At 53.1% G+C, this 27867-nt stretch overlaps 2 protein-coding genes across 2 annotated transcripts; both read right to left on the bottom strand.

Annotated features, from left to right (window-relative positions):
• Window positions 1-159: 159 nt before the first annotated feature.
• Window positions 160-13677, bottom strand: GOT2 (glutamic-oxaloacetic transaminase 2). The gene is made up of 10 exons (XM_058813584.1): window positions 13549-13677; window positions 8118-8274; window positions 6829-6957; window positions 6407-6466; window positions 6124-6285; window positions 5574-5678; window positions 4547-4697; window positions 3725-3890; window positions 2646-2796; window positions 160-2167 (listed from the first exon to the last, which is right to left on the bottom strand). Exons 1-10 carry the CDS (start codon window positions 13614-13616, stop codon window positions 2045-2047), a joined length of 1272 nt encoding a protein of 423 aa, XP_058669567.1. The 5' UTR covers window positions 13617-13677; the 3' UTR covers window positions 160-2044.
• Window positions 13678-15248: 1571 nt separating this feature from the next.
• CALB2 (calbindin 2) lies at window positions 15249-21528 on the bottom strand. Its single transcript, XM_058813590.1, has 11 exons — window positions 21412-21528; window positions 18296-18372; window positions 18024-18113; window positions 17844-17924; window positions 16957-17013; window positions 16775-16852; window positions 16607-16662; window positions 16362-16401; window positions 16188-16241; window positions 15882-15953; window positions 15249-15639 (listed from the first exon to the last, which is right to left on the bottom strand). Exons 1-11 carry the CDS (start codon window positions 21500-21502, stop codon window positions 15523-15525), a joined length of 813 nt encoding a protein of 270 aa, XP_058669573.1. The 5' UTR covers window positions 21503-21528; the 3' UTR covers window positions 15249-15522.
• Between the last annotated feature and the right edge of the window lie 6339 nt (window positions 21529-27867).

Below are 27867 nucleotides of genomic sequence, written 5' to 3'. Positions count from 1 at the left end.
CGGCGGCGGCGGCTCCGCCCTGCCCGCTGCACGCCGGGGGTTGTAGTCCAGCCCCGGAGGCGGGGGAACATCCTCAAGGGAAACATCCCCCTTCGGGTAGCCCTTCCCAGAGGCTGAGCCTGCGGGAACCCGCAGCAAAGAGACGGCGAGAGACAGAGCTGTGCTCCAGGGTGCTTTTATTGTACAGACAACGAGCAGAAGAACGGCCCCACGCGGGTAAGGGGGCAGGAGGCGGCAGCTCCAGAGCCACGCAGAACCGGGGACCACAGCACAGGAACCCACAGAGCCGTGGGGCAGCACGTACGGCGTGTGCGGCATGGAAAGCGGTTTATTGCACAAAGGACAGCAAGCAGCGGCTGTGGGCATCGGGCCAGTAAACAAGCGGCGTGGGAGCGGAAACCTTCTGTCAGAGAGCGGCGGGAGGATCCAGCCTTCCAGCAAGTCTGGCAACAACCTGCACTACATTGGGACAGGTGCACCAGACTGGACCTGCCCCAGCTCCAATGGGCACACAGCTGCCCTGGGCAGGAATGGGAAATGAGGACTGCCCTGCTAAATACCCTGGTATGGCTGCAGAGGGAAGAGGTGCCTGTGGATGGAGACAGCTCACAGACTTAAGAGGTAATACCTCCAGCTCTGCCTAAGGAGGCTCCACTCCATGGTGGGGCAGTGGCCAAAGATGGCCCCACATCCCAAGGCATACAGCTTTTGGGAATTTGTCCTCTTGCCAGCTACACCTATGTTCAACACCACAAGCTTCAATTTCAGCTCCGTGACACCAGCTCACACCTGGACAACCTCAGTTCACACACACTGTGCTCCTGGGGCCCATCGGTGGGAACTGCCTCTCTACATGGGATTCTCAGGAGATGAGGGTTTCACTGGTCATGTAAGATCCCCTGTGCTAGCATGGCCCTGAGAGGGAATGTTTGGTGCACAGAAGGGACAGGATCCAGCTGCACAATGACAGGATGAAGTCCCCAGCTCAACATAGTCATGCACCAGTTTATTTAGATTAAAAATCAGTCCAGTAAGTCACAGGACCTCAGGGACACTTGGCTTAGAAGGACAGAATGGTTTTTGAGGCATCAGCTCTAGATTTCTCTCAAGATCTCTATTTTCTGGTGTCAGCAGAAATGTGGTTGAACAGAGCAGAGAGGGATGCCCCACACCTCCACATGAGGGGCATACTGCAGGGCCAGCCTCTTCGCTGGCTTTGGGACACGCAACAAATACTGCAGGGAGGACTGCTGGAGGTAAAGGGCTGGACTGCTGGGCTTAGGACAGGAATGGGGCAAGGCAGAGACCACCAGAGAGCAGTTTTCAGAGGAGATTGTTATTGGGGAGGGGAGGGGTGAGAAATTGTTTCACCTCCAGGTATGAAAGTGAGACAGGTTGAAAAGAGGGACACTGGCCTGCCCCACGCACTGATGCCACTGTGAATTACACCTGAAAGGAGAGTCCCAGATGGAAAGAGCGAAGCCAACGACGGAGCAGAGTTTGGTAGTGAGAAGTCCTCAGAGCTGTTTGTCGGAGGACAGCTTTGGTGCTGCCCAGCCCCAGGCTGGGATGATGGAGGATGGAGCCTGCTGGCAGCAGGGACTGGCTGAGGAGCTTGGAGGAGCACACCAGAGCAGCCCTCCATCTCAGCCCACCCAGCTCCCTGCCTGCTTCTGCTTGGGCCAGCAGCCAAAAGCCTCACAAAGCCTTCTCATGGAGAAATGTGTGCGGAGAAGCCTTTGGTGCCTACACTGGTAGGAGGGCATTGCTAAGCATTTGCTTCCTCCAGCATAGATAGGTGCTGGGGCTGATGGAGAAAGGATGGACAGCAGGGAAGAATGGCTGTGACGAGCAGGACCCAGCAATTATGTCCCTGCTCCACAACACAGGATGGATTTGACAAGGCTTCTACAACTCATCTACAAGATACATTCAGCAGCGGCTTCAAGTGCTGTGGTTGAAGTATTCTGCTTGTTTCTTTTCCCTCCTCATCTTCGACTGGTGAGGAAGGGAAAGCCACCAGCTCCAGGGCACCCCTTTGTCTTTACTTTGTGACTTGATGGATGGCATGAGCCAGGTAACCCACGTTGCCTGACGTAACTCCCGCCACAGAGATGCGTCCGTCCTTTGTCATGTACACTGAGAACTCCTTGATCAGCCGCTCCACCTGGGATGAAAGAGCGAAGTTCAAACTGCAGGCCAACCTCTGCTGTGTCAGCAAAGTGCAAATTTACCCAGCTTGCTGAAACTCAAAGCAACCTGGCTGCCAGCAGATAGGGCATCCCACTACCTGCAGAGTACCCTGTGCACCAACAGAGATGCTGCTCAGCTCTCAGGCCAAGCAGCAACACTGCAGATGTTCAGCTGGAAGAGTCACCTCACCTGAGCTGACCTTTAAGGTGACTTCAGAGCAGCACCAAGTGACTGCTTGCTTTGATAGACATGACAGCTACATTTACTTTCAACTTCCCCAAGTACAGCAGGGAACAGAGCAAGACTGGGCTCCCCATGATGTGCCAGTGCTTAGGGCTTGGAGAATGCTCCTTCTGAGAAGTGCTTACAAGGGCTCATTTTGGCATCTGCAGTCAAAAACTTACTGACAAGGACTGCAAACGACACTTAGAGACCACTGGAATTGCATTTACCTGCTCAGGCTTCAGCCCTGTGAAGCAGAACATGCCGATCTGGTCAGTGATGTGCTGCCAGTTGTGGGAGGATCCCTCTTTCTTGAGGTTGGACACCAGCTGAGTCCTCATGCTGATGATCCGGTCAGCCATGCCCTTCACCTCTGTGAGCCTGAGGAGCCAACCCAGGAACCATTCAGAGCAGGGCTAGAACACATCAATGCTGCTCTCCCCACCCCAGCTATAGAAAATCAACTCTCCACCTGGAGGGGTCCCACAGAGGGATGCAGATGAGCATGAAGATGTAGCTCCAGCTGGGGGAGCCGCTCCATTCTCCTGATACCAGAAGATGACCTCTTTTTATTTATTCCATTGCTGTTGGGCACTGCTACCAGAATATAGACATTTCTCACATCTGAAAGCCCCAGGTCAGTAGGATGCTTGACGGCAGCACTACTCAAACCCAGATAAAATAGTATCTACAGATAAACCAAGAGTGCAGGGGTAGCATTGGCAAACAGGCCCTGCTCCGAAGCAGCACAGCTAAGAAATATCTCTGCTGGGCACTAGATCAGGCACAAGTGTCAGGCTGCCAGAAGAACACAGCCCCCAGCGAGGCCACAGCACACTGCCAACCTTTGTTCTGCCAGGCCAGCTGCTGGGAGGGACCCGGCACCAAGGGGCTGGGAAAACAGCACAGCACAGCCAGGAATCAGGCTTAGGGCATGAGGGTTACATTCCTGGGTCTCATTCCCAGAGAGCTTATGCTGCCACTTCCCCTACATGAGACACACTACATGGCTACCACCTCAGACTTTTATGCTTCTTGGATAGGCAGCTCCTGCTGCCCTCAATCCTTCGGGAGCTTTATCCCCTCCTTTACACAGTTTTCTTCCTTGGTAACACTAGAAAAACCTGTTTGTGTCAGGTTAAACTGACACCAGCTGATGCCAGGACATAAGCAGGGATTTCTCCAGAGCAAACAAGGTTCTGACTGTTGCTGAAGCTAAGAGCTGCCTGTGACAGCAGCACACAGTAAGCACAGCACAAGGCTGCACAAAGAGACCTCACTGTCATGAACATTTCAGAGTTCTTCTTACCACTCCTTCCGTAGGTCAGGGGTGTTCAGGATCATGGAGGCAATGCGGGCTCCGTTCACAGGTGGGTTGGAATACATGGGGCGGATGAGGATCTTCAGCTGGGACTCGACCCTCTTGGCTTCATCTGGATCACTGCAGATCACTGTGAAGGCACCTGCACGCTCTCCTAAGAGAATCACAGAATATCTAGAGTTGGAAGGATCACTGAGTCCAGTTTTTGGCCCTGCACAGAACAACCCCAAGAATCCCACAATTCCTGTGTCTGACAGCATTGTCCAAACACTCCTTAAGCTCTGTCAGGCTTATGCTATGACCACTTCCCTAAGGAGCCTGTTCCAATACCCAAACACCCTTTAGGTTAAGAACCTCTCCTGAATATCCATCCTAAATCCTCCCTGACACACTTCTATGTTCCTTGGGTCCTGTCACTGGTCACAGAGAGCAGATGCTGCCCATGAGAGGAAGCTGATGCCTGTGATGAGCTCTGCCCTCAGTCTTCTCTTCTCCAGGCCGAGCAAGGCAAGTGTCCTCAGCTGCTCCTTGTATGGCTTCTCTTTTAGACCATTCACCATCTTTGTAGTCTCCTTTGGACACTCTCTGAAAGCTTTATATCCTTCTTATACTGTGGCACCCAACACCACACAGCTGTAGGGGACCCCTGTTCTCTAGAAGGTTCCCCACCAGCTTCTAATGGGTTATCCCTGCTCAGTACTGCAGGATGAACACAGGCAGCAGGAAGACACTGGCTGCTAAACCTTGAAGGCACTGGGATCCCACCAACAGCCTGGATGAAATGATTTCCTTGTCACGTGTCCCACTCACCGTACAGCCCCATGTTCTTGGCGAAGGACTGTGACAGGACGATGTTGATGCCCTGCTCGATGAAATACCGCACAGCCCAGGCATCCCGGTTGATGTCCCCGCTGGCAAAGCCCTGGTAGGCCATGTCAAAGTACACGAGGAGGTTTCGTTTCTGCCAGCAAAGATGGAAGAGAGTGTCTGTCACAGAAGCTGAGCACCCCTCTGCAAGAAGCAGCGCTGATAAAAGCCATGCAGACAGGGGTCTGTCCACCTGCAGCGATTTTCCTCCAGAAAGAGAGTCATTCCCCTTCATTCACCACAGGGAAAGCAGCCCAAAACCTGCAGCTACCCAGCACACATCAAAACAGCAGCTAAAGATCCTTTGGGGCATTTATGGGATGTGCAAGTCTGGCCTAGGAAACAGAAGTAAATTCGACAGTAATAACATAGTCTCCTTCAATGTCTTCTGTATTATCAGTTTCCAGGAAAATCACCTGGGAACTCCCCAGTCAGCCAGGCAGACACCCCAGATACACTGCCCCTTAGATCTACCCTTGTGTAGGCCACAGAGATCACTTAGATATCTACCAATTCTCAGAACCCTACTAAGGCCAGGTATCTCCAAGCAAAATTTCTCTGGCTACAGGCTTGATGGAGCAGCAGGAAGGAGGAGAAGGTAGAACCTGTCCCTTTCTATTTGCAGCTGAAGCTTGCAAGGAGACACCAAGCATGTGAGAGATCTTCCAGCATTTTTAATACAACAGCACTGGGTGCTCTGCTCCAGCAATCACAGCTCATGCTTTCAACCCTGCTGTTCTCCTTTCAAGTTTCCCTACTCCAGCTTCCTGGGAAGGTGCCAGCAGAAAGCCCAATGGTCAGCTAGAAGCTTTCTGGGTACATTTGGCTGGCTCCTGTCAGGAACATGATACCCATGTTGCCTTCAGGAAAGGGAATAACCTTTAGCAAAGTGAAGACCAGGTGCCACCCATGAAAGGCCAGAGATGTTGTTTGCCCAGGAATGGCACAGTACCCCTGGGACATTGCTTACCTTCACTGTAGCTGCCAACTCCTTCCACTGCTCCTGCCGGGGATCCACCCCAGTGGGGTTGTGAGCACAAGCATGTAAGAGGATGATGCTCTTCTCTGGAATTTTCTAAGGAAGATGTTATAGAGAATGAATCATCAGTGCTATCTGAGCATTCTCCTCAGCAGATGAGACAGCTTAGATGAGCTCTGTGAGTTTCTAGCCTTGATTTAATGCCTTCAGGCATCACAGAATGATAGAATATTCTGAGCTGGAATGGACCCATATGGAGTCCACCTCCTTGGCCCTGCACAGGACAACCCTAAGAACCACACTATATGCCTGAATTGTTCAAACATTCCTTGAACCCTGGGAGACTTGGTGCCATGACAACTTCCCTTGGGACCCCGTTTGAGTGCCCAACCACCATCTGGGTGAAAAATCTTTTCCTAATATCCAGCCTAAACCTCTCCTGACACAGCTTCACGCAGCACGATCACGTATAGAGTAAAGTAATATCCCCACCCACTTCCCCACATGACCTCCCTTCTTCCAGGCATGGAAGGCAACTCACAGAAATGTCATCCATGGCTCCAGAGAAGTCAAGGCTGCACGTCTTGGGGTCATAGTAGCGATAAGCCTGAAGCTGCATGCCGGCATCACGGAAAATGGGAGTGTGGTTGCCCCAGGATGGTTTGGGTAGATACACATCACGGCTGGCTTTGAAGAATCGTTGCTGGTCAATAGAAAAACAGAGTGTTCAAACAGGTTGTATACATACTGGCAGTTAGAAAACCGTAAAAATTCAGCTCTGGTCAAAATATGTTCTTTCCTTCCACTGCTGGCCAGGCACTCACCAAAAAATTGGCTCCAATTCGCAGAGATCCAGTCCCAGAAATACCCTGCACAGTAACATACTGCAAGAAAAGAAAAAAAAAAAATCTGAGTAGCCATGTTGTGTTACAGGGAGAGCACAGTCACTATGTCAGCACTGGCAGCAGCACACCAAAACAGGGACAAAGGGCTGGAGAGACCACAGGGGTCAGCATCTATCTCCAGCTCCAGGGTGGGGAGTTGGGCCCCCTGGCAAGGTTAAATCCCCCCCTCCTTGGACAGGGCTGTTTCACCCTTCAGAGACTGTCAGAGGAAGCAGTGATCCTTGGGGCCAGCCAGCCCACAACTCAGGAGCATCAATACCCCAGCAGTTCTTCCACATTTGCTGAGCACCCACACACAAACCGTGTGTCCTCCCTGCCCCTGTGTCCCGGCCTCTCCTTACCCGGCCGCTCTTGAAGGCCTCACTGTTTTCCCCCAGAGCCAGTTCTGCAGATGCCCGGGTGAAATCCGCCAGGCCCCCGATGGGCAGGTACTCCTTATCCATCTTCTTGGATGCTATCATGGCCTCTGCCTGGAAGGGAGGGCACAAGGTCAGTGAGGAAGGCATCACCATGGAGACAATGATGGACAGCTGAAGGTCACTCCTCTGCACATTTGCTTGCTTGAAAGGGGCAAAGGTTGGTTTACAGGAGTTTCTCTGCAGGGCTCATTCCAAGCAAGGGGCAGCAGTCAACATTTCAGATAAAACCCCACAGCCAGCAGAGCCCTCAGTGGGTGACAGTGTTGGTACCGTGGAGCCAAGGAAACCTGGCACAAGAAGAGAGCACCACTTCCAGCCTATTACATGTCAATGCTGCTGCACAATGATACACATTTCTTTGCCCCACCAGGAATTGTCCTGCAGGAAAGCAAGACTTGAGTATTACTGAGAGGCAGATATCATCTCTATGTAGGAGACATCCCCAAACCAGGTAGGTAGCAAACCTTTTGTAGGGCCTTGTAATGCTGAAAGTGGCACAGACCACCCAGGCAGCATTCATACCAGGAAACTGTCCCTGTGACATCATCCAGGCTCCCTGGTTGTGACCCAGCTGCACAGAGAGAGGGAGGGCAAGGGATGGCTTTAAACCCCTCACTGATGAGACATGGAAAAGGCACTCTCCCTGCACCCTCCCTGTCAGTGCAGCCAATCAATGCATGTGTCAGCTGCCAGCTATTTAACAGCCTATTTCTACCCCTACAGCCCTAAAAGACCCCATAATCCCTTCAAGGGCAATGTCCACACCCTGGGCTGGAGTTTTAGACTGGCTTATGGAGAAACTGGTAGTATCGGCTCAGCAGAATTTCTAAGACTAATCCACTAAGGGGCCAATGTCAGCTCCTTCCTCCCTTGTGGGGTGCCCTGAAGAACATCAGCCTGTTCAAGAAACACCTTGAAGTTCAGAGAACAGGTGCATTGCAGGGCTCATAGAAGTCAGCAACAAGTTAAGAGTTACCTGAATGGGAACAGGACATGTATTTTCTGTTTTGTCCTGTACTACTTACGGCTCTGTCATGTCTCAAAAGCATTAGTCCTGCTAAGGGAGACATCCAGGAATACTGTCCTGCTCTGTTAGAGACAGAGCTTACTTTAAGGATCAACAGACAAAACTTGCTTAGGGACCTTCCCCTTCCCTGCCTCCCTGAGGGTACCTGGCACCTGGATCTGGCCCTGCCCAGCAGCCAGCTCACCTTGCGAACACAGTTCAGGACATAGGGCTTCCCGTTGTCATCCCGATACGCCCCCACGCCCAGGTTCATCTTCTTGGAGTTGGTGTCACGTTTGTAAGCTTCTGTCACCCCCAGGATGGGGTCAGGGGGACCCATCTCCACGTGGGACCACCATGAGCTAAAGGGAGAAACAAGAAGCTAAGCATGAGGCTTGAGAACTGGGCAGAGATGTGCACCAACAGAAACCCACAAGGGAAATCTTGTCTTTAAACCACTGAAAAAGGTACAAATAGTGTTCAGAGAATTATCCAAAAAAACAAACCAAACCATTTAAGTCACATTGTGTATTACAGAATGGGCAAAGAGCCTCAGTTCATTGTGGCTGAAGATAACTGACTCCCTCTCAGTCATTAGCATGTTGAAATGCTCCTGTTTGCCTTATGTGCTAACACCACACAGAGCCCAGGAAACTGGAGCCTTGAACTCCCATGCTCTGGACAAGTGCCCAGAGCCTGCACGTGGGATTGCACAGGTCATTCCCCTCCAGGGAACCTTGGCCAGAGCCAGGCAATTGCACAAAAGCATGAATATGGAGTCTCTTCCAAACTTCTGGAAAGGCTGTAGTACATGAAAACCAATTTGTTTTTCTCCCAGCATTGGCTGACAAAATAAAGGTATTTCCACTCTTTGCCCAACAAACTCTGCCTCCCCTCGTGTTGTAGACAAATGACAAATGCTGTTTTTCAGGAAATCATAGAAGACAGTTTGTTCCCTGAGTGACAATGACAAGCTCTGATGTGAAGACCCTTCCCCTGCTGTCAAGCACAAAACCTCCCTGCATCAGGAGGAGCTTTGTGTTTCCCCAAAACAAGGAGCCACCTGCCTCTGCCCGGCTGGCAGCACACCCTGAAGATGGAGAGGCTCTCTTAATGTCAAGGACAGAGCAGACCAGGCTATAAAAAGAAACCTGTTATTTCCTTTGGCCAGAGTCTCTGCTCTGTCCCATGTCCAGGCTTTGCAGGCCTGCAGACAGTGCAGGAGCAGCAGTGTGGTGTTTTTTAACCTGCCTGGCAGAGGGATTTGGCTGTCACAGCCCCCTCCTGAAGGCACTGCATGCAGCTCTGAGTGTCCTGACTCAACATACAGGTCCCCCAGCTCAGTGGGGAACAAAGGGTGCAATACAAAGTAGATTGGGTTTATCTCCTGGAGGACAGAACTCAAGCCTTGATTGCTGAAGGAGAAACACACAGAGAGCCATATCAGCTTTACTATGCTTTGCTGCCCAGGAAAGGCTATGTCATCTGATAATGGGATCCTTTCCCAACTTGGGAATGCTGTCCCGGGGCTGGTCCGTGCCCCAGGCAATGCAGGCAGCCTGGAGCCAGCCCAGGGCCAGCCAGGCCTCCTGTTAAAGGTGTAGTGCAGACTCTGCAGGCAGATACAGATCTGTGGGCAGCCGGGCCATGAAGGTTAAGGAAGCTCTCACTGATCAGCAGAACTCACACAATCACCTTTCCTCTCCACTCTGTCCCTGTTTCATGTCCATTTAGGCCAAATTTCTTTACTACAGAAATATTTTGCACTCTCCCATGTATACAGATTGCATCTCATGGAGCCTCAATCATTTGCCCTCTTCAGACTAACTTCAGACAATCCTCTGTACACCATTTCCAAATTTTAAAAAAAGCCTGTTACTCCTTTTGACAGGCTTTGAGGAAGAGGTAGAGCCACCTCAGGTAGTTTAAAAATGGAAGATGTGCTTAACGTTTTTTAGACCACCAACTAGTCTTAATTACCTCTTAAGTATAGGATTAGCTTGGAAAGGAGGATGAGTCAGAGATGCCAGCAACACACACCCTCCAGAGAGGGACAGGGGCTGCAGCCAGTGTGGAGGGAGTGACCTGGGGAACCAACCTGAGCTGGACATGTCAAGGGGACTGTCAGGGCAAACTCCTGCTGCGGGTTCAGGCAGCTCTGGACAAACACTTCCAATGTGTTCCTGGAAATGGAGAGGCAGGGAAAGAGAGAAACAACGTGCAGTAGTGTGGCTTTCTTCGGTTTACCTGGTTTAGGATTATTTTGGTATCAAGGGCTGCAGGAGCCTGGCTATCTATTTTAAAGAGCTGCTACTTTGGAGATGGTGACAGCACCTTCTTTCTGCTGGGCTTTTCCCCAAGCAGCTTACAGTGTTTGGGGAATTTAGGTCCCAATCCTGCTAAGGCTTAGGCAGGTCACTGAGCTCTAACATACTGCAATTAATGCTGATCCTGCAGGCATTTACCTAAGCTGCAGCACTCCAGAGAGTTAAGTACCTTTGTTCTGAGCCGGTTTTTGTGTTGGCTTAAGGCACCAACGGGGTAGGTTTAGGACTTATTTTCCTGCTCTCAGCATGAAGGTTTCCAGGGGAAACAAAACTCCTCTGGTGTTTCCAGGGAGGTAAGCTTGCAGGGACACAGGAAAAAAAAGCCTAGGCTGAGTTGTCCAAACACATCAGGATACCAAAGAGATCACAGAGGCAAAGCTTTCCCAAAGGGGTTTGGGAAAAAGAGATCTACTAGGGGTCCAAGGCCACAAACCCTAACACACTGCTACACCCCCTAACTGTTGTCCCTGCACTGCCTTGCACTTTATTTTGAGCAATTAAAAGAACATTGGGCTTGAATAAAGGTCAAAGCTATAAACTGCACATCTCTGCCAGGCCAGAGGTATTCAGTGCAGAAAACTAACCAGAGGTAAACTTAAGCTGGGTTGAACTACCCGAGGGATACTCCATGTAAGCCAAAGGAAGCACATTCTCCAGCTACAGGACTTCCACACAGAAGGCCCAGTCAGAGTTTAGATGCTCATCAGAGCTCCAAATAGTCTCTGTACTCTTCAGCCATGCTGGTCTTCTGAGCTGGTTTAATGCACAACTGCAAGTGCAGTGGGACAGAGAAAGTGGAAAAATGAGCCAGGAATTGCATAAATTTGCACATTTTTCAAAAATATATGTGGAACTTATGCCTCAAGTGCACAGACAGAAGTGCTTAAGGACTCAAGCCAAGCCCGGAGAGCAAGCATTTACAAGCCCAGTGAAGGTTTCCATCGTGGAGAGGCCAGCCCACATTCCCTGAGGCACAGCCACATAAGATCCCAGATTTCAGGAGCTTTGCCAGAGCCCCCACAGCAGTTCTGCAAGACAGAGCAGAGCAAGGGGCCAGAGGGGCCAAAGGCTGTAGGTAAACCACATCTAAAGCAAATATTTACACATGAACAATGCCAACAGGCAGCTGGCTACTACAGGATCTTTCAAGCCTACAAATTCCTTGCCCCAGCGATTTGGGATAAGCTTTCCACCAAGAAAAGTATTTAAATAGCTGTCTTATGATACATCAGAGCAGCAGACTGAGTTATCGTCCTAATTACCATTTGTGTGTCAATGGAGCCTTTTAACCATTTCATATCTCTTAACCTCTGTTCTGCTTTCAGAAAGAGCATTCCCAGCACAGATTAATGATAGCAGCTGGAGCACCACATTACACATTATCTTGCTGAAGATAAGGAAACAGAAACTGCTAATCAGTGCTTGGCTTCCTTTGTTGCATAATAAGCCACTATTCCTGAAGGGAAAGAGGGGGCTGTGCACAGAAGCTCCTTACTTACAAAACTTAACAACCTCTCTTGGGTGACCTCAATGCAATTTGATAATTTACACTTTGCTGTAGAACAAGCTTGAGAAGAGCAAAGCTTATGCCAGCAGGCTCCATACCTTTCACAGGCCTGCTATAGTCCATGAGCACAAAACACAAGTTCTAGACAGCTGCTCTTCTGTCCCTGCTGAGAAGAGCCACAAGGCTGGCTTAGAAGCAGTACTGACTGCTGGAATAGGCATTTAAAAAAACCACTGCTTTCCTGCTCTGGTGTAGGCTGGAAACTGTTTCTTAGAGACCTCTCCACTAGTGAGGGCCAGGAGTTAAAGGGTTCTGGAGAGCAGCAAGGCCTCATCCAGATCCTTCTGCACACACTGCTTCTTGGCCACCTGGTCTCAGTGATGTTCCCAGCCCCATGGCTCTCAGGTCAGCTGTACTTTATGGAAACTTGGACGTTCTGGGCTTTTCACACAGCTCCAGCATCCTTCTATCCAAACCTCTGCTGACCAGAGACAGCAGAATCCAGAGCTGCCAGTGCAGGACTGGTGCTCACAGAAACAGTCACTCCCAGCCTGCTCCTGCCAGGGTTTGTAACTCTGAGAGCACAGCTCCAGCACAGCCAGCACTACTCCCACCCCATTTCATGGATCATGGGGTCACTGGAATCCCTTTGGTCTCACTACACAGGGTAGCCAGACAGCACCACCTCAGCCCCATTTTACAGCACACAGAATCCTGGAATGGTTTGGGTTGGATGAGACCTGAAAGACAGACATTGTCCAAACCCCTGCCATAGACAGAGGCACCTTCCACTAGACCAGGATGCTCCAAGCCCTGTTCCACCTGGCCTTGAACACTTCCAGGGATGCAACAGGCAGTTTCTCTGGACAACCTGTGCCAGGGCCTCACTCTCACAGGGAAGAATTTGTTCCTAATATCTAATCTACCCTGCCCTCGGTCAATTTAAACCCTTTCTTCCTCGTCCTGGCACTCAACACTCTTGTCAAAAGTCTCTCTCCAGCTCTCTTGTAGCCCCTTTAGATACTGGAAGGCCACAATTACGTCGCTCCAAAGCCTTCTATTTTCCAGGTTGAATAAGCCCAGATCTTTCACTCAGCCTTTCCCCACAGAAATGATGCTCCATTCCTCTAATCATCTTTGTGGCCTCTGGACTTGCTTGAACAGGTCGATGTCCTTCTTGTGCTGGGGCCCCAAAAGTGGATGCAGTGCTGCAGGTGGGGTCTCAGCAGAGCAGACCAGAGGGGCAGCATCCCCTCCCTTTACCTGATGCCCGCACTGCCGGTGATGCAGCCCAGGACTGTGCTGGTTTCTGCGCTGCGAGCGCACATGGCCTGGGCACGTCCAGACTCTCATCGACCACATCATTCGTGCCCCGGAGCACAACGTACATCACTAGCAGCACCCCAGCCAATCACTCAAGGCAGAGGGTGTCCCCAGCCCATCGGTCACGGCACAGGGTGTCCCCAGCCCGTCGTTAAAGCACAGGCTGCCCCCGGCCCCGTTTCTCGGGGCTCCCCGGTGCCGACGCGCCCTCCACGGCGGCGCCTCAAGGGCAGGCGGGGGGCGCCGCGCTGGGTCGCAGCCAATCAGAGCGCGAGGACCCCCGTCCTCAGCCAATCGGAGCGCGGTCCGTCCCCCCGGCAACCCCCATCCCCAGCGCATCGTCAGCCGCGGGCCGCACGCGGGGACCCGCTTCCCGCAGCCTCCCCCCACCGACCTCGGAGCGGGGCTCAGCCGCGGGAAAACCCCTCCGCCGACACCGGCGGGCGGCCCTAGGGGCTGAGCCACCTCTCAGCTCTCACCTGGCGCGGGAGGCGGCGGCGGCGAGGCGCGGGGCGGCGAGGAGCCGGCGGCTGTGCAGGAGCGCCATGGCGGCAGCGGCAGTGGTGGCAGCGGCGGGCGGGCACTTCACACCACGGGCGCCGGCTGAGCGCCCCGCCCCGCGCATGCGCCGCCGCGCCCGGGCACCGCCCGCCCTGCCCCCTGGCGGCCGCCACGGGTCAGTGCAGCCGCGCCGCTCGGTCCGGGGCGGTGCTGGGCTGTGGTGGTCTGTGGTGGTCTGTGCTGGGCTGTGCTGGGCTGTGCTGGGCTGTACTGGGCTGTGCTGGGCGGTACTGGGCTGTGCTGGTCTGTGCTGGGCTGTGCTGGTCTGTGCTGGTCTGTACTGGGCTGTACTGGGCTGTGCTGGGCTGTGCTGGTCTGTGCTGGGCTGTGCTGGGCTGTGCTGGGCGGTACTGGGCTGTGCTGGGCGGTACTGGTCTGTGCTGGGCTGTGCTGGGCGGTACTGGTCTGTGCTGGTCTGTGCTGGGCTGTGCTGGGCATTACTGGGATATGCAGGACTCGACTAGGATGTAGTGGGCCTTGCTAGGCTGTACTGGGCCACCTTGTACCATGCAATACTGGCTGTACTGGGCTGTCATACATTATACTGGGCTGTAGTAGGCTGTACTGGGATATGGAGGACTCAACTAGGATATGGAGGGACATACTAGGCTGTGCTGGGCCACCTTGTACCAGGCTATACTTGGCCATACTGGGACATACAGGATGGTGCTGCACCATGCTAGGCTGCACAGTGCTGTACTTGAGCTGTATAGGACTGCACTGCACCACGTGGAGCCATACAAGACTACACAGGGCAGTCTTGGGCCTGTGTAGTGAGCTATACAGGATTGTAACACACCACATGTGACTCTACAGGGATATACAGGGCTGTACTTGGCCATATGGAGCTGTACAGGACTGTACGAGGCCATACTAGGCTGTGTGGGGCTGTATTTGTTTGCCCTGTGCCATTCTGGGGTGTACAGGGCCATGTGGAACTGTAAAGGTCTGTACTGGGCTGTGCTTAGCTACACAGGACTGTACAAATCACACAGGTCTGTACAGTGTGGTACTGGTCCATACAGAAATGTATTGAGCCACAGAGGGATATACAGGGCTGTACTGGGCCATGCTGGGCTATGTGGGGCTGTGCTAGGCCATATAGGACTGCACTGTACCATACAGGGCTGTTCTGAGCCATACTGAGCTGTGTGGGATTTTACTGGGCCATAGTGGGCTGTACAGGGTTGTACTGGGCTGTACATGTCCAGATGGGACTGCCCTGCACCATCCTGGGCCATACAGGCCTCAGCTGGACTGCACTGGTCGGTACAGGAATGGGAAAAGTTGCACTGGGACTCCGCCAGCATCGTCACCCTGGGACTGGTTTCCAAAACTGGGAGTGGGGGAACAACCCTTGGGATGTCCCAGAGGCTTTGGCAGGGTGTGGGAGGCATGAATGGGAGGGATAAATTGGAGGTACAGTGTCCTCACCCAGCTTGCCTGTGCTCTGCTCCCCAGGGATTTTCCAATGACCCTCATTCCAAAGGGGCTTTCCCAAATGCTCCATCTCTCTTCCCCACCCAGCAGCCACGTCCTCTGTGGGATCAGAGTGTGATATCCCCCTCCTCCCTGTCACCCCACAGCCCACCATGGGATGGAGAAATAGGGGCTTCAGTCTAGCAGTACTTGAATTTATTAGTAAACTGTTCTTTGGTAAATGATAAAAACTCAAGAGACCAAAGGAATGAAAACAACGCCCCCGCAAAGAAAAAAAAAATCATATCATTAAACAAACCAGGCAGATGGGAAAAAAAAAAGTTTTCCCCCCCAAATGGGATTTTAGCAACCTACAGCAAACCCAAGAGATGCTGGGGGAGCTCTGCAGTGATGGGGGCTCCCCTTTGTGCTTGTTTTCGGGGAGGAGGAGCGTGGGCTGTGTATATGGGGTCCTACATGGGGGGCTCATTGCAGAGCACCATCTCCAGTTCCTTGCGGTAGAGTTTGCCCCCGTCGGAGAGGTTCATGATGCTCTTCCTGTAGTTGGTGAGCTGCTGGATGTTCATCTCCTGAAAAGCATGGGGAGCACTGGGGGTGGGTATCCCCTTTCTCCCCAGGGAGTACCCCCAGGCTGAGATCACAATCACACTCCCCCCAGTTCCAGTGCAGCTTCCCATGAGGATGCAGGGTCAGCACTGAGACCAGCATCTCCTGGTCCCCATGGAGCATGGACATGGAAAGATGCTGCTGGGAGATGGGAGAAGGAACTGGGGGGCTCTGGGGGTGGCACCCAAGCTCTGCCCCCACTTACTTTCTTATTCTTCTCATACAGGTCTTTCAAAAGTGCATCCAGCTCATTCTCATCAATGAAGCCATTTCCATCCTGGATAATGTGGGAGGGACATCAACAGCAGGAAGGACACAAGGACACAAGCCCTTCAATTCCGCCTTGGACATGGGCATCCCCAGACCCTCACCCAGCACAGCCAGAGGTAAACCCAGTTCTCCCACCCCAAACCAGAGCAGGGAATTGCCCCAGCCAAAACCATATGATTTGGGGTTATTTTTTGCCAGGCTACATTTATTTGGGGTGGTTTCCCATGAGCTGGCTCCCTACCTTGTCATAGAAGGCAAAGATGGCATTGAACTCATCTGAGGACAGCTTCATTCCCTGGGAAGTGACAAGGGAATGAGAGAGGTGCCAGGGTATAAGAGAGGGGTTGGAGGTACAAACAGTGGGAATGGGTTGTTTTTGTTGTTATTATTAGCAGTAGGAGTAGTATTGTGTTACCTGAAACTTCAGAAGAAAGTTTTCTTGCACAGGCAAAAGTCTGAAAAACAAGAAGGGCAGGGAAGAGGGGGAAGCAGCCAGAAAGAGGCATTTTCTTAAATCCCAGTGATGTTTTGCTCAGAAACATGAGTAAATTAAAGAGGAAAGCAGTTTTCCCTGGAAGCTGGAGCAGACTTTTCCCAAACATGAGCATTTCAGGTGTCTTTCCCTCCCCAGCTCTTCCTTCTCACTGCCCGTGACCTTACCGGGACATCTCGGAGAGGCCCAGCTTCCCATCACCGTTCATGTCAAACATCCGCAGCTGTGGGGACACAAACAGCACCCTGTCACCCATCCCCTCCTCCTCCCCTGCCTGCCACCCCCCTGGGGTGCTGACACCCCCGTGGGGACACAGTGCCCCAGGTCCCACTCACAATGGTCTGTGTGTACTCCTGCAGCTTGGGCTCGTCGTAGGGCCGGTTCGCCTTCTTCAGCAGGTCCGACAAGAAGCCCTGGGACGACAGGGTTTTGCTGGCTGTCCCCATCCCTGGCTGTCCCAGCAGGAATGTCCCACTGGCAGGGACCCAGCCCAGCCCACCCCATGCCCACAGCCCACCTTGAGCTCGTTGGCTTCGATGTAGCCGCTGCGATCCGTGTCGTACCTGCGCCAAGCCTGCGGAGGGACTGCCGTGAGCCTCTGCAGGAGCTCGTGTCCCCCACTCCCCCCTGACAAGTGTGTGTGTCCCCATAAATCCCTGCTGAGGGTGTCCCCCACCACCCTAAAGGAGATGGGGCCATCTCACAGTTTCCACTGGCATCATCTGCTCTCCCTTGGGGCTAGATGCTTTTGTTCAGCCCCACACCAAGAGTTCAAGCACCTTTATCCTCATGTCAGTATGCAAGACCAGACTTTAATATTTAATAACATTTAATTGCATGCCCCAATTAAACAATAGTGTCCGCTTACCCTCCCCCATATCACACGGTGCTCCTCTTTCAGACTTCCCCTCCACCCAGGGTTCAGTTTCCATGTACAAGCTCCTTCCTCTTCAGGATGCTGCACATTCCCTTCCACTCTCAGCTATGTTTCATTCCCCATCTGCAATTTCTCTCCCACCTGTGTGGGTTCACCCCATGCAAGGGCACCGTGAGGTTGAGGGGTGGCCCAGAACAGTGTTGGCTTTGGCACATCCCTGGGGCACTTAGGAGCAGCTATGAGGGGAAGTTTACAAAAAAAGCCCCAGATTCTTGCAGCTCACCTTGCCTGGAGGCTGGGATGAGGCACCCAACTGCCCTGAGAAGTATCCAAGGGGTGCTGAGAACTGGGAAAACTCACTACTCCTGCTCTTCCCTAAACCAGCACTGCCTCCCAGTGCTGAGTTATTGCCAAGGGTTTTGGGGAGACCAGGAGAGGTTTGGGCAGTTCAAGCTCCCAGATGTTTTCCCTTGGTGGAGCTGGATTGAATTCCCTGGGGATCCCCCAGAGCAGCCTGTCCCACTCACCTCCATGAACTCTGAACTGGAGCCCACATGCTGGCGGAAACACAGCAGAAAATTCTCCTCTGTGGGCAGGATCTGGGCCAGCTGTGGGAAACACAGGCAGGGTGGAATGGTGGAGGGGAAACATGAGCATGGGGGTGGAACATGAACAACCTGGGGTTTGTCAGGTCCAGCACCGCTCACCTCTGCCATCTCAATTTTGCCATCTGCATTTTTGTCATATTTGTGCATAAACTCCTTCATCTTGTCACCCAAATTGTCCTTCTTTGAGTCCTGCCAGCAAGGAGAGAGAGATTGGGAGCATTTTCCCCATTCCCTGTGCTGCTCTTCTCCTGCTTTCTTCCCAGAGGAGTCCCAGTCCCACTCATGAGTGCCCAAAGGAGGTGGGGCTCACATGAGTCTTTGGGCACAAGGGAACAGGGGAAGGAGGGAGCAAAACCAGAAGATGCTCTTACCACACCCGCCCCCTTTCTTGCACTTTCCAGCTCCTGGAAGAAATTTTCCAGCTCTTTGCCTTCAATGTAGCCATTTCCTGTGGGAGGAAAAAATGCAGTAGGACTTCCACAGTGTCAGAGCACAGGAGGAGAGGGACAGATGCTCCCAGGGGACAGGGCACTTGTTCCCTCTGCACCAGGACATGGCTCCAAGGCAACTGTGGCAGCAAGGAAATGCCAGCCAATGTTGATGCTGAGTGTTACACGTACTAGTGATGCCCAGATTTGCCCAGGTGACACACAGCCCTGGATTTGTCCCTTGCCCTCATTTGTGGGGCACAGGGGACTTTGTTCATCTTGGTCTTTGCTGCATTTTCTCTATCTGATGCTTCAATCAGATGCCTTAAATAAAGGCACCCCATCCTGTGCAAGCATTTCCCAACCAGGACTGCCTCCTTTCAACCCCCTTTGGGGGCCACAGGGGCAAATGAGGAGCAGAGACAAGGCACCCAGCACAGCATCCCCCCATCCTGGGTGCAGGATCAGCTCCAGGAAGGGCTGACCCTGCTGCCAATCTCCAGCATGGCCAGGAGCTCAAAAGATCCCTGTCCTGTGTACCTCACACCTCTCACTGCCGGTATCTGTGCTGAGATGTGGTTCCCCTGGAACCCAGGGTATCCATGGCCCTGCCCTGCCTGTGGGATTCTCAGTGGATGGATGGCTCAGCCAGGGCTCAGCCACACAGTGCTGGCCCTTGGTGGCTTTGGGGGGTGGCTGCTGTGCCTGGAAGCAGCAGGGTCACATCACAGCTGGAGACAGCAGTGAAGACACCAACTCCATGGTGCTGTCAGGCAAGGTGTCACCTCCCTGATAGAAATCCTCCCTTCCAAGAACATCTGGATGCAGCAGAGGGATGTTGCCCTTTCCCCTGAAGTGCCTGGCTGAGGGATAGCGAGGGCTCTCCTTGTGAACATTTCCCCCAGGACTGCTCTGCATTTCAGCCTCTGGAGGCTTGGACCACATCACCCTGCTCTGCACCACCTTCAGCAATATCACCTGCAGGCTCCCCATCAGCCTCTGCTCCCCACTGCAGCACAGCAGCTGGGAATAACCCATCCACATCCCAGCTCAAAGCACTGGGGAGATCCCAGGGTACCTTCCTCTTTGGTGACCACATCCCCATGGATGAGCAGCATCCTTCCCAGGAGGGGATGAGGAGCTTGGGTGATATTGGGGTGCTGGTGTGACCCACTGAGGTACTTTGGCTTCCCACTGCTCTTCCCAGGGGCTTTGCTTTTGTGGGTGCCGGAGAACCCTGAGTGGCTTTGAATTCAGTTGGGGAAAAAAGAAAAAATCAACAGGAGTTTTGAGCTGAGAAAAAAGAATAAGGCAGAGAAAAGCTGTGGCCAGTAGCTTGGCTTTCTCCAAGCAGCAGCTTGGACAGGTCTGATCCATGTCTGCAGAGCAGCGGGATGTGGAGTGTCATGGAAAATCCCCTCGGAGAGCCACAGCCAGTCCATGCAGCTCCACCTCGGAGCCTGGGGCAGCTGAGACTGCTAAAGTGAGGACAGCAAGGGGCATGGCAAGCCTTGAGGGGAGGTGGCTCAAGGCGTGGAAGCCACATTGAAGGGGTTTAAATGCAGGGATGAGCTTGGGTGAAGTAGTCCCATGCAGAGCGGATGAACCCCAGGTCCCTCCATGGCACAGGGAAGCAGCCAGGGCTGTTGGAGCTCCTGCCTGGTGCAGCTGAGCATTGTCCTTGTCAAGGCCACCTTCTTTTCCGATGCCTGAGCCCCTCCTCTCCTGGGCACCTGCCGTGCTGCAGCCTTGCCCTGCCTGGGGGCCGTGGGCCAAGCTGGATCCGTGCCTGCCGCGTTGTTTTGGAGATGACAGAGCACATCCAAGGGCACAGTGGGACACGCTGCAGGGAGGCAGATGGACACCCACACTGGGAGCTGCCCACTCCCACTGGAGTGCCACCTTCCCAGCCCCTTGGTGGCTGCTCCAGTGCCAGCAGTGACAGGGACCTGTGTCTGTGTCCCCGATGCTGTGAGGCTGCAGGGGGGGACCCCAAAATCCAGCCAGGAGCAAGCTGAGCTCCAGTTCCAGCAGTGCAGCTGGGGAGGCTACATGCTGCAGTTCCCAGGAGGTTTTTGGTCCCCAGACCTCCCTGCAGGAGCAGGAGACTCAGTGAAGGACAGGAGCTTTCCCCTGGGCTGCTGCTCCCAGCAGGCTGAGCCTCCTTCACGGCACCGCAGCGCTGGAAGAAACTGTTTTCCCACAAAACAATGCTGGTTTTTGCTTTTCCCCCCTTTTTGGGGCTGACAGTGGTAGAAACAGGGATGTCCTGCCCAGATGTGACTGTGGGAAGGTGACATCCCCATAGTGGACACGGTTTTTGCCAGCATCCCTGGGGAGAGGTTTTGGGAGGCTGGGGAGCAGGCAGGCAAAGACCAAGCACTCCAGACGTGGAGGGACCGTTCCTCAGCCTGCTCCGGGTGTGGGACACCCGGGAGCTCTGTCACTCCTGGCAGGGGGTGGCCCTGGGGCCAATCTGGGAGCCACGCTGCCCCACTCCTTCCAGGTACCAAGTGTGGGGCACTGCCGAGGCAGGGAGACGGAGGGGACCGAGGGTGGACACTGGGCTCCGGGAAGGGCAAAACGCCCAGAGCAGCACCCAGAGGTGACAGCAGCCCCGAGCGAATCCCAGCTCTCAAGGCACCCGGGGGACATGTCAAGGAGAACCGGGATATCCCGGGCTCAGCGTCCCATGGGCTGAGGGCTCCCAGTGGGCTCCACTTCTGGGGCTCCCCGTCCTTTCCCGACGGGGGGGGTCCTGGGGGACCGATTGCTTCCCCGACCCCGGAGCTTCAACCGACGGGGCTGCGCCGCGGGGACTCTCCATCACCCCGGAGACTCTCCGTGCTGGAGTCTCTGCATCCCGGGGGCTCTCCATCACCCCGGGGGCTCACCGTTAGCCCCGGGCTGCGGCTGTGGAGGCTCTATCCTCTCCTCCGGGATGTCCAGGGACTCTTCACCACCCCCCCTTCAGCCCCGCGCCCCCAGGGATGCTCAGCCCGCTGCCCTCCCCGCCGGTTTTTTGAGGAGCGAAGTGTCCCGCGCGCCCCGGGACTGACCGTCCGCGTCGAAGTGCCGCCAGATGTCGAGGAACTGGGAGGCGGTGAGCTCGGCCAGGTGGAGGTGCGGGGCCTGCTGCGGGCCGGCCATCCCGCTCCCGATCCCGCTCCCGATCCCGCCGCTCCCGATCCCGCCGCCGCCCGCAGCCGCCTTTTATACCCGCCGCTGCCGCGCCGCCCGCCGCCGCCAGAGGGCGCCGCCGCCCCGGGACACCGGCCGGGCACGGGGGGCAGCGGGGACCGGGACAGCGGGACAGAGGGACACACGGACAGCGGGACAGAGGGACACACGGACAGCGGGACAGCGCGACAGAGGGACACACGGACAGAGGGACACACGGACAGCGGGACAGAGGGACACACGGATAGCGGGACAGCGCGACAGAGGGCCACACGGACAGCGGGACACACGGACAGCGGGACACACGGACAGAGGGATATCGAGATATCAGGACACCAGAACATCATGATACAAGAACATTGGGACACCAGGATACAGAGATACCAGGACACCTGGACATCAGCATACCAGGACATTAGGACACTGGAATACCAGGACACAGGGATACCGAGACACCAGGATACTGGGACACTGGGAGCAGCACTGGGCACTGGAGTCAGCAGCCCCTGCCCTGACACTCGTCCCTGCCTTGTCACCTAACCCTGCTCTCTCACCTACTGCTGTCCCATGACATCTACTCCTGCTCTGTGTCACCTATCCTTGCCCTGTGTCACTTACCCCTGTTCCACATCACCCACCCTTGCTTAATGTCACCTATCCCTTTCCTGACACCTAACTGCCCTGTCACTCTGCCCTGCTGCTCCTCCTGCCTGTCACTCCATTCCTTCCTCAAGTCCCTGCATCCCTTCCAGTGCCACTGAGTCCTACCCCAGTCACTATGCCCATGCCCTGTGTCACCATATCTGTGTTATTGTCCCTCTGCCTCATAGCAGTTTCATGCCTTATTTGCTGGTCCTGGCAGGAGGAGCAGGGCAATGGCAGTCCCTGTGTCACCACCACCACCATGCAATGGCCCCAGCAGGGCTGTCACTTGCACCCATGGCTGGAGTGCACCCACACAAAACATGGACTGCAGCCATCTTTTGGAGGAAAAACCAAGGAATCCTGAGATCAAGGCTCTGCCATCCCTGCTGGAGCAAGGCTCTTTGTGGGACAGAAGGGATGCTCAGCCCAAAACACATTCCTCACGCTGGCTCCTCTTGCCGCTCACCAGCTCGTTGCGGGATTTTCTTTTCCCAAGTTTTCCCAAACGGCAGGGAAGTTTCCAGGCCCAAACAAAACAGCCACACATGGGGTTTGTCACTGGCTCCAGCGCAGCCTGCCCAGGGGAAGCGTTGCCATGGCTACAGGGAAAAAAAAATTCAGATCCAGCGAGAAGGCTGAGCTGATGGAAGTGCTTAATTAAAGATGAGAAGGCATCAGGGAAGTTCAGATGTGCGCAGAGTGGGGACGCAGTCGGCAGCAGGCAGCTGCTGGGAGCTATTCGGGGCACTGCCCATCCTGCCCCGTGCTGCTGCCTCTCATTTGTGGCTTTTGGCTGGAAAACAGGGAGGGTGAGGTGCTCCCTGTGAATGGCAGGGGCCTGGAGGAGCTCAGTGCAGTGGAGATGGAGCCACACCTGGCTCTGATGCTGTGGGAAGCTGAGGCAGGGCAGGACACAGAGGGGAAGAGATGCTGTGCCAGCATCCCAAGAGGAAAGCCACACTGGGACACTGAGCAGTGCGATGGCCTTCTCCTCCTCCCTGCTGCACAACACAGCCTTGAGGCACTCATGGGACACTGAAGGGTGTCCTGAGTATTCCATTCTCATTTCCTGTGGTTTGGCACAGAAATTAGTCAAAAAAGCCTCTTTTTTCCATTGTTGCAGCTCAATTTTCCCCAGCAGAGCCCATTGCTTTACTGTCCCACATCCTCCAGAGCCGATTTTTCCCAGGAGCTGAGAGGAGACATCCACTGCTTCTGCAGGGCTGGGTTTAGGGATGTGTCCCAGTTGTGCCAGGCAGGGGAGAGAATGGGAACAGGGACCAACACTGGTCCATCATCTGCTCCACGTGGAGCAGAGCTCCAGCCCAGCACAGGGGTGGCTCTGGGTCACCACCATTCATGTTGCTCCATGACACCCACCTCTCTGCTAACAAAGAGCCAAGGTTGCTCCAAGGTGGGGCCTGGGAGCAATATTTGGGCTCCAGGTGTATTCCCTTCCTTTTCTGGGGAAATCCTTCCCCAAGCTGCCTCTGAAGCAGCCGGCAGTGCAAGAGGGGCTCATTGTTGTAGGAAGGGATTTGCTAAGATTGAGGAAGACTTTTAGAGAGGGTTGTGAAGCTTCAGGAAAGGAAAGCAAGGGGTGGTTGTGCTGCTGTTTGAAGCCATCTCCCACATGGGTGTCCCTTCTGCAGGAGAAAAGGCTGGATGGTTTCCTCCAGCCTTCACCCCTGTCCCACCACCTAGGCTGGATATCAGGAAATGTTCTTCACCCAGGGAGAAGGGCACAGTAGTCACAGCACCAACCCTGACAGAGTTTAGGAAGCATTTGGACAACACTCTCAGGGATGATGGGATCCATCACATCAACATATGGTGGGATTCTTGGGATGTCCTGTGCAGTGCCGGGAGCTGGACTTGACGTTCCTTTTTGGTCCAGCTCAGGACAGTCTATGATTCAATCTGAACATGCCATCAGATTTTGGAAAGAACAGACCATCATGCTGCTTCACAAAGCCAGGACTTAATTCAGCAACACTCTGAGATCAACTCACTGCCATGATCCACATTGCTCCCCCCTGCTCTGCGCATTCAGCACAGCAGGGGAGAGTTTAGTTCTTTCCTGCAAATGAAATCCTTGCAGTGAAGACCTAAAGCTTTTGGAAAAAAACCCAAACAACACACCACTGTAGCAGAATCCCCTTAATTCAACTGCAGGTTTTCAATAAAGAGAAACATCTAAGGGAAATTTGATAACTTGAAGGCAAGGCACACGCTTGCTGCTGAGCTGAGACACCATAGGTTTTTAAAAGCTTTCTGATTTACTTCTAAATAGGAGAGAATGCAAAAGGCAAACCTCATGTGAAAAAAAAAAAGAGTGGGAAACCGAGGCTTGCAAAGGAAACAGGATGAATCACACCATCAGATTTTTTGGGTCACAGGGTTGTTTCTCAGATAATAGCAGAGATCTCTACTTAAGCACTCATGGTATGGTCCAGCCAAGGGCTGTGGCAGAGGTTTCTCCTCTTGGCCTCACACTTTTATGTGAATCTCTCATGAAGGCATCAATATAACACCTCTGTCTCCTCCAGGGGACTGGAAACAGCAGAATCCTGTGATCTGGAAAGTTTTCTCTGGACTGATGAGCAAGGAAAAACAAAAGGCTGGCACAGAGGATGAGATGGGCTGGCTCATGAGTCCATGGCTGCGAGTGAGTAAAGGAGGAGCTGTGCCAGCTCTGCCCTGCACTGACACAGGTGTTCCATGTGTCCCTTTGCCATGGGTACAGCCACATGGGACAGCCTGTGCTGGTGGCATTCCCTAATTAGGCAGCACCTGGGCTCAGTGCCAGCCACAGCACTGAGGCAGCAAGGATCATCATGTCTTTGGGGCTCTTTTACCCCTTGCCAGGTAGCTTTTCATGCATCTTTCAGTGTATCTCTATGAACACAATGCCCTGGACTTCAGAAGCAGGTAAATGGCACAGAGTACAGGAATGAAGAAAGCTGAGGCTGTCATTTCAGCCACGGATGTTGCCAGAAACCACCAAAAGCACTACACAAAAGGCAGAGCATGAAGGGAGCTGTGTCCTGCCTCCAGCATAGATGACTTGCTGCTCTGGCATTACCACAGCCCACTGCACTTCCCAGCTGCTCAGAAGTTAAGCTGAGGTACTTTGGTTCTTGGTGTTTTTTCCATAAGTTTGTCAGCCTAGTGAGATCAGTAAGAAATACCTGTGCCAAGTGCTGGTCAAATGTTGGTCCTGCTTATCCTGAGCTTGAGTTCTTGTCCCCCAGGGATGTGGTTCTGTAGTTCTGTGTGGTTTCTCTGGGTTACCCTCCAGCCTGGCAGTTGGATGTAGGGGGAGCAGTTAAGCACCTCCCTTCTTTCTAACCAGTGGCATTGGCACAGCAAACAAAACCACAGTTTTCAGGATCACAGCAGGTTTTATTCCCTCACAGCTCCTTCCCCACATGTCTTTCCCATCTTGTATCACTGTATTTCAGACTTTTGGAATTCATCAGCAGTAAAAGAACACAAAATTGCATTAAAAAGCCAGATGAGCTCACTCTGTTTTGTATTTCTCCTCTCACCTGCAAATGAATAAGATTCTTCCCCAAGTACCCAGGGCATCTTCCTCTTATCATGGACAGGTACAAAAACGAGGATGTACATGCAAAGTTTGGGCCATCCAAGCCAACTCTGGCCAGCTGAAAGAAGAGCCCCAAACTATTTAAGGGCTCAGATGCAATTTAGATTTTTTTTTTTTAACAGACATAATTTGCTGAAGATTTAATTGTAGGGTGATTTTCAGGTTCAATTTTAAGTTGCATTTCAGCTGTATTCAGACACAAGAGCACGGTATCTGCCTCCAGTGCAGCTGGAGAGAGGAGCAGACCTGGCCTGCTGAAAACAGATGCTGCTGCCAAGCTCCTCATCATCTCAAACCCTGCCTGAGAAGTACCAGCACAACAGCAGGTTTTTTTGGATGCTTCCCTTCACATCCCAGCCCAGCCTGACTCTGATTAATTAATGGAGTTTGCTGAAATCCCAGCCTTAGCTACTCTGGCTGCTGCTAGCTACAGCACACTGCACAGCTGCCTTCCACTCCCACTTGAGAGACTTTGTATTTACCAAGTATTAATTAGATGAATGTGAAGCACCATTTTCTAGGCAGGGGAAATTATCTGCTCTCTCGCTGCCCTGTAACAAGCTCATACTGGGACAAGTCTGAAAAGGGAGCAGGTAGAAGTGGCTCCTTCTTGCTCTGCACATCTGCCACTTTTCATATTTCCCTGCTTGTGCTGTCCCCCTTGACAAGCACTTCACTCCTGCTTGATCTGGAAAGGGAACAGCATTGTGAAAGATGGAGCTGGAGCCTCTCTCCCCTTGCAGATCATCACCAGAACTGGTCCCAGAGACTGTCCTGACAGTCAGACCCACAGAATGGGAAGAGCTGCTGTCTCTGAGGGCTCCTCCAAGTGCCAGGAGCTGCTGAACAAGTGACTCTGCCAGAAAAGCACAAGCAATGAATCCCTTCCCTTGTACAAATCCTCCAGACCAGGCTGGACAGGTATTTCTCAGGGCTGACCACAGGTAACGTTGTCCAGGAGGAGACAAGGGGCCACCCCAAGGGCTCCCCTACACCTGAAGTGCTACCATGTAATGGAAAACATCCACAGCACAACTGTTCCTCCTGGTGGCAACAGCTGCACCATGAATACTGCAGCTGACACCAGTAATTGCAGCATGAAAGGCTTCAAGCAAATACCCATCTGGAAAAAAATGGAAGAAATGTCATGGAAGGCTGAGGGCTGTGACAGAGGGCAAGTGTCAATGGTAAACAACTGGTCAGCTAAATTTAGGAAGGCAGGTTGGGAGCTCTCCATGACTGGTTGGGTGTCTTCAGTTCAGACCACTGAGTCAACTAAAAACATTTAGCTATGACAGTGATGGGCTTTATAGAGAACTACAAGATAAATGAAGGGAAAAAGGTTATCTAATAATTACTGTCACTGTTTCACATCCAGCTGCATCCACAGCTCAGCTTGACCTTTGAGGAACAACGAATAATGCACCATTCTGGTGAATGTTCCCCCTTTCTTGACAGACCATCAGCACTGGTAAGGGAGAACCTCTCCTGTTTGTCCTTTAGTCACTGTTTGGTTCATTTGCTTTATGTAAGAGGACCAAAAAAGTCCCAGAAAATTATCATATCTGTTTCAAAATATCTCCCTTGTAATTTCACATTGCTAAAATCCACAAACTGTTGTTGCTCCAAAATCTGCTGCAGGGACAGCAGCAAAGCTCATGTGAAACATGGGATCAAACAGATTTCTCTGTCTTTGGGCACCAACAGGAAACCAGTCTGCAGTGCTGAAGACACTGACCTCCAAGACATCCAGAAACTGACCAAAACCAGGGAGAGATAGAGCTGGATTCTGTTTCCAGCTTGGCAATGTTTACATGGTGCACAGGTAAGCCTTGCCTTGTACTGAGCTGAATTTTCATGTCCTGCTAAATTGGGCAATGAAACAGAATAGGGAGGTGTGAGGAGTGCTGGGGATGTTCTGCACTGTAGCAAACAGCAACTGAGCTCTGCAGCTGGTCATGAGGTGCCAAGGATGAGGAAAGAGTGGGATTTCTGGGAGACCTTCTGGGAGGGGAAGCCCCACAACGCCATGGCAATGCAGGGGTTTTCCAAGCTGTAAAATCAATTGCAATTCACCTGC

Source organism: Ammospiza caudacuta, chromosome 13 (genome assembly GCF_027887145.1).
Source record: "Ammospiza caudacuta isolate bAmmCau1 chromosome 13, bAmmCau1.pri, whole genome shotgun sequence".
Lineage (NCBI taxonomy): Eukaryota > Metazoa > Chordata > Aves > Passeriformes > Passerellidae > Ammospiza > Ammospiza caudacuta.
The sequence above is the reverse complement of the archived record's forward strand: the minus strand, read 5'-3'. Positions and strand labels throughout refer to the sequence as shown.

Coding starts and splice junctions, on each gene's coding strand:
- CALB2 (XM_058813590.1), bottom strand. CDS start 21,502: ATGGCCGGCCCGCAGCAGGCCCCGCACCTCCACCTGGCCGAGCTCACC. Junction 16,402..16,606: donor GGCCTCTCCGAGATGTCCCG/GTAAGGTCACGG, acceptor CTTGTTTTTCAG/ACTTTTGCCTGTGCAAGAAA. Junction 15,954..16,187: donor TCTTTGCCTTCTATGACAAG/GTAGGGAGCCAG, acceptor CACATTATCCAG/GATGGAAATGGCTTCATTGA.
- GOT2 (XM_058813584.1), bottom strand. CDS start 13,616: ATGGCGCTCCTGCACAGCCGCCGGCTCCTCGCCGCCCCGCGCCTCGCC. Junction 3,891..4,546: donor CAAGAACATGGGGCTGTACG/GTGAGTGGGACA, acceptor TGATTCTCTTAG/GAGAGCGTGCAGGTGCCTTC. Junction 2,797..3,724: donor CCTGACCTACGGAAGGAGTG/GTAAGAAGAACT, acceptor TTGGCTCCTCAG/GCTCACAGAGGTGAAGGGCA.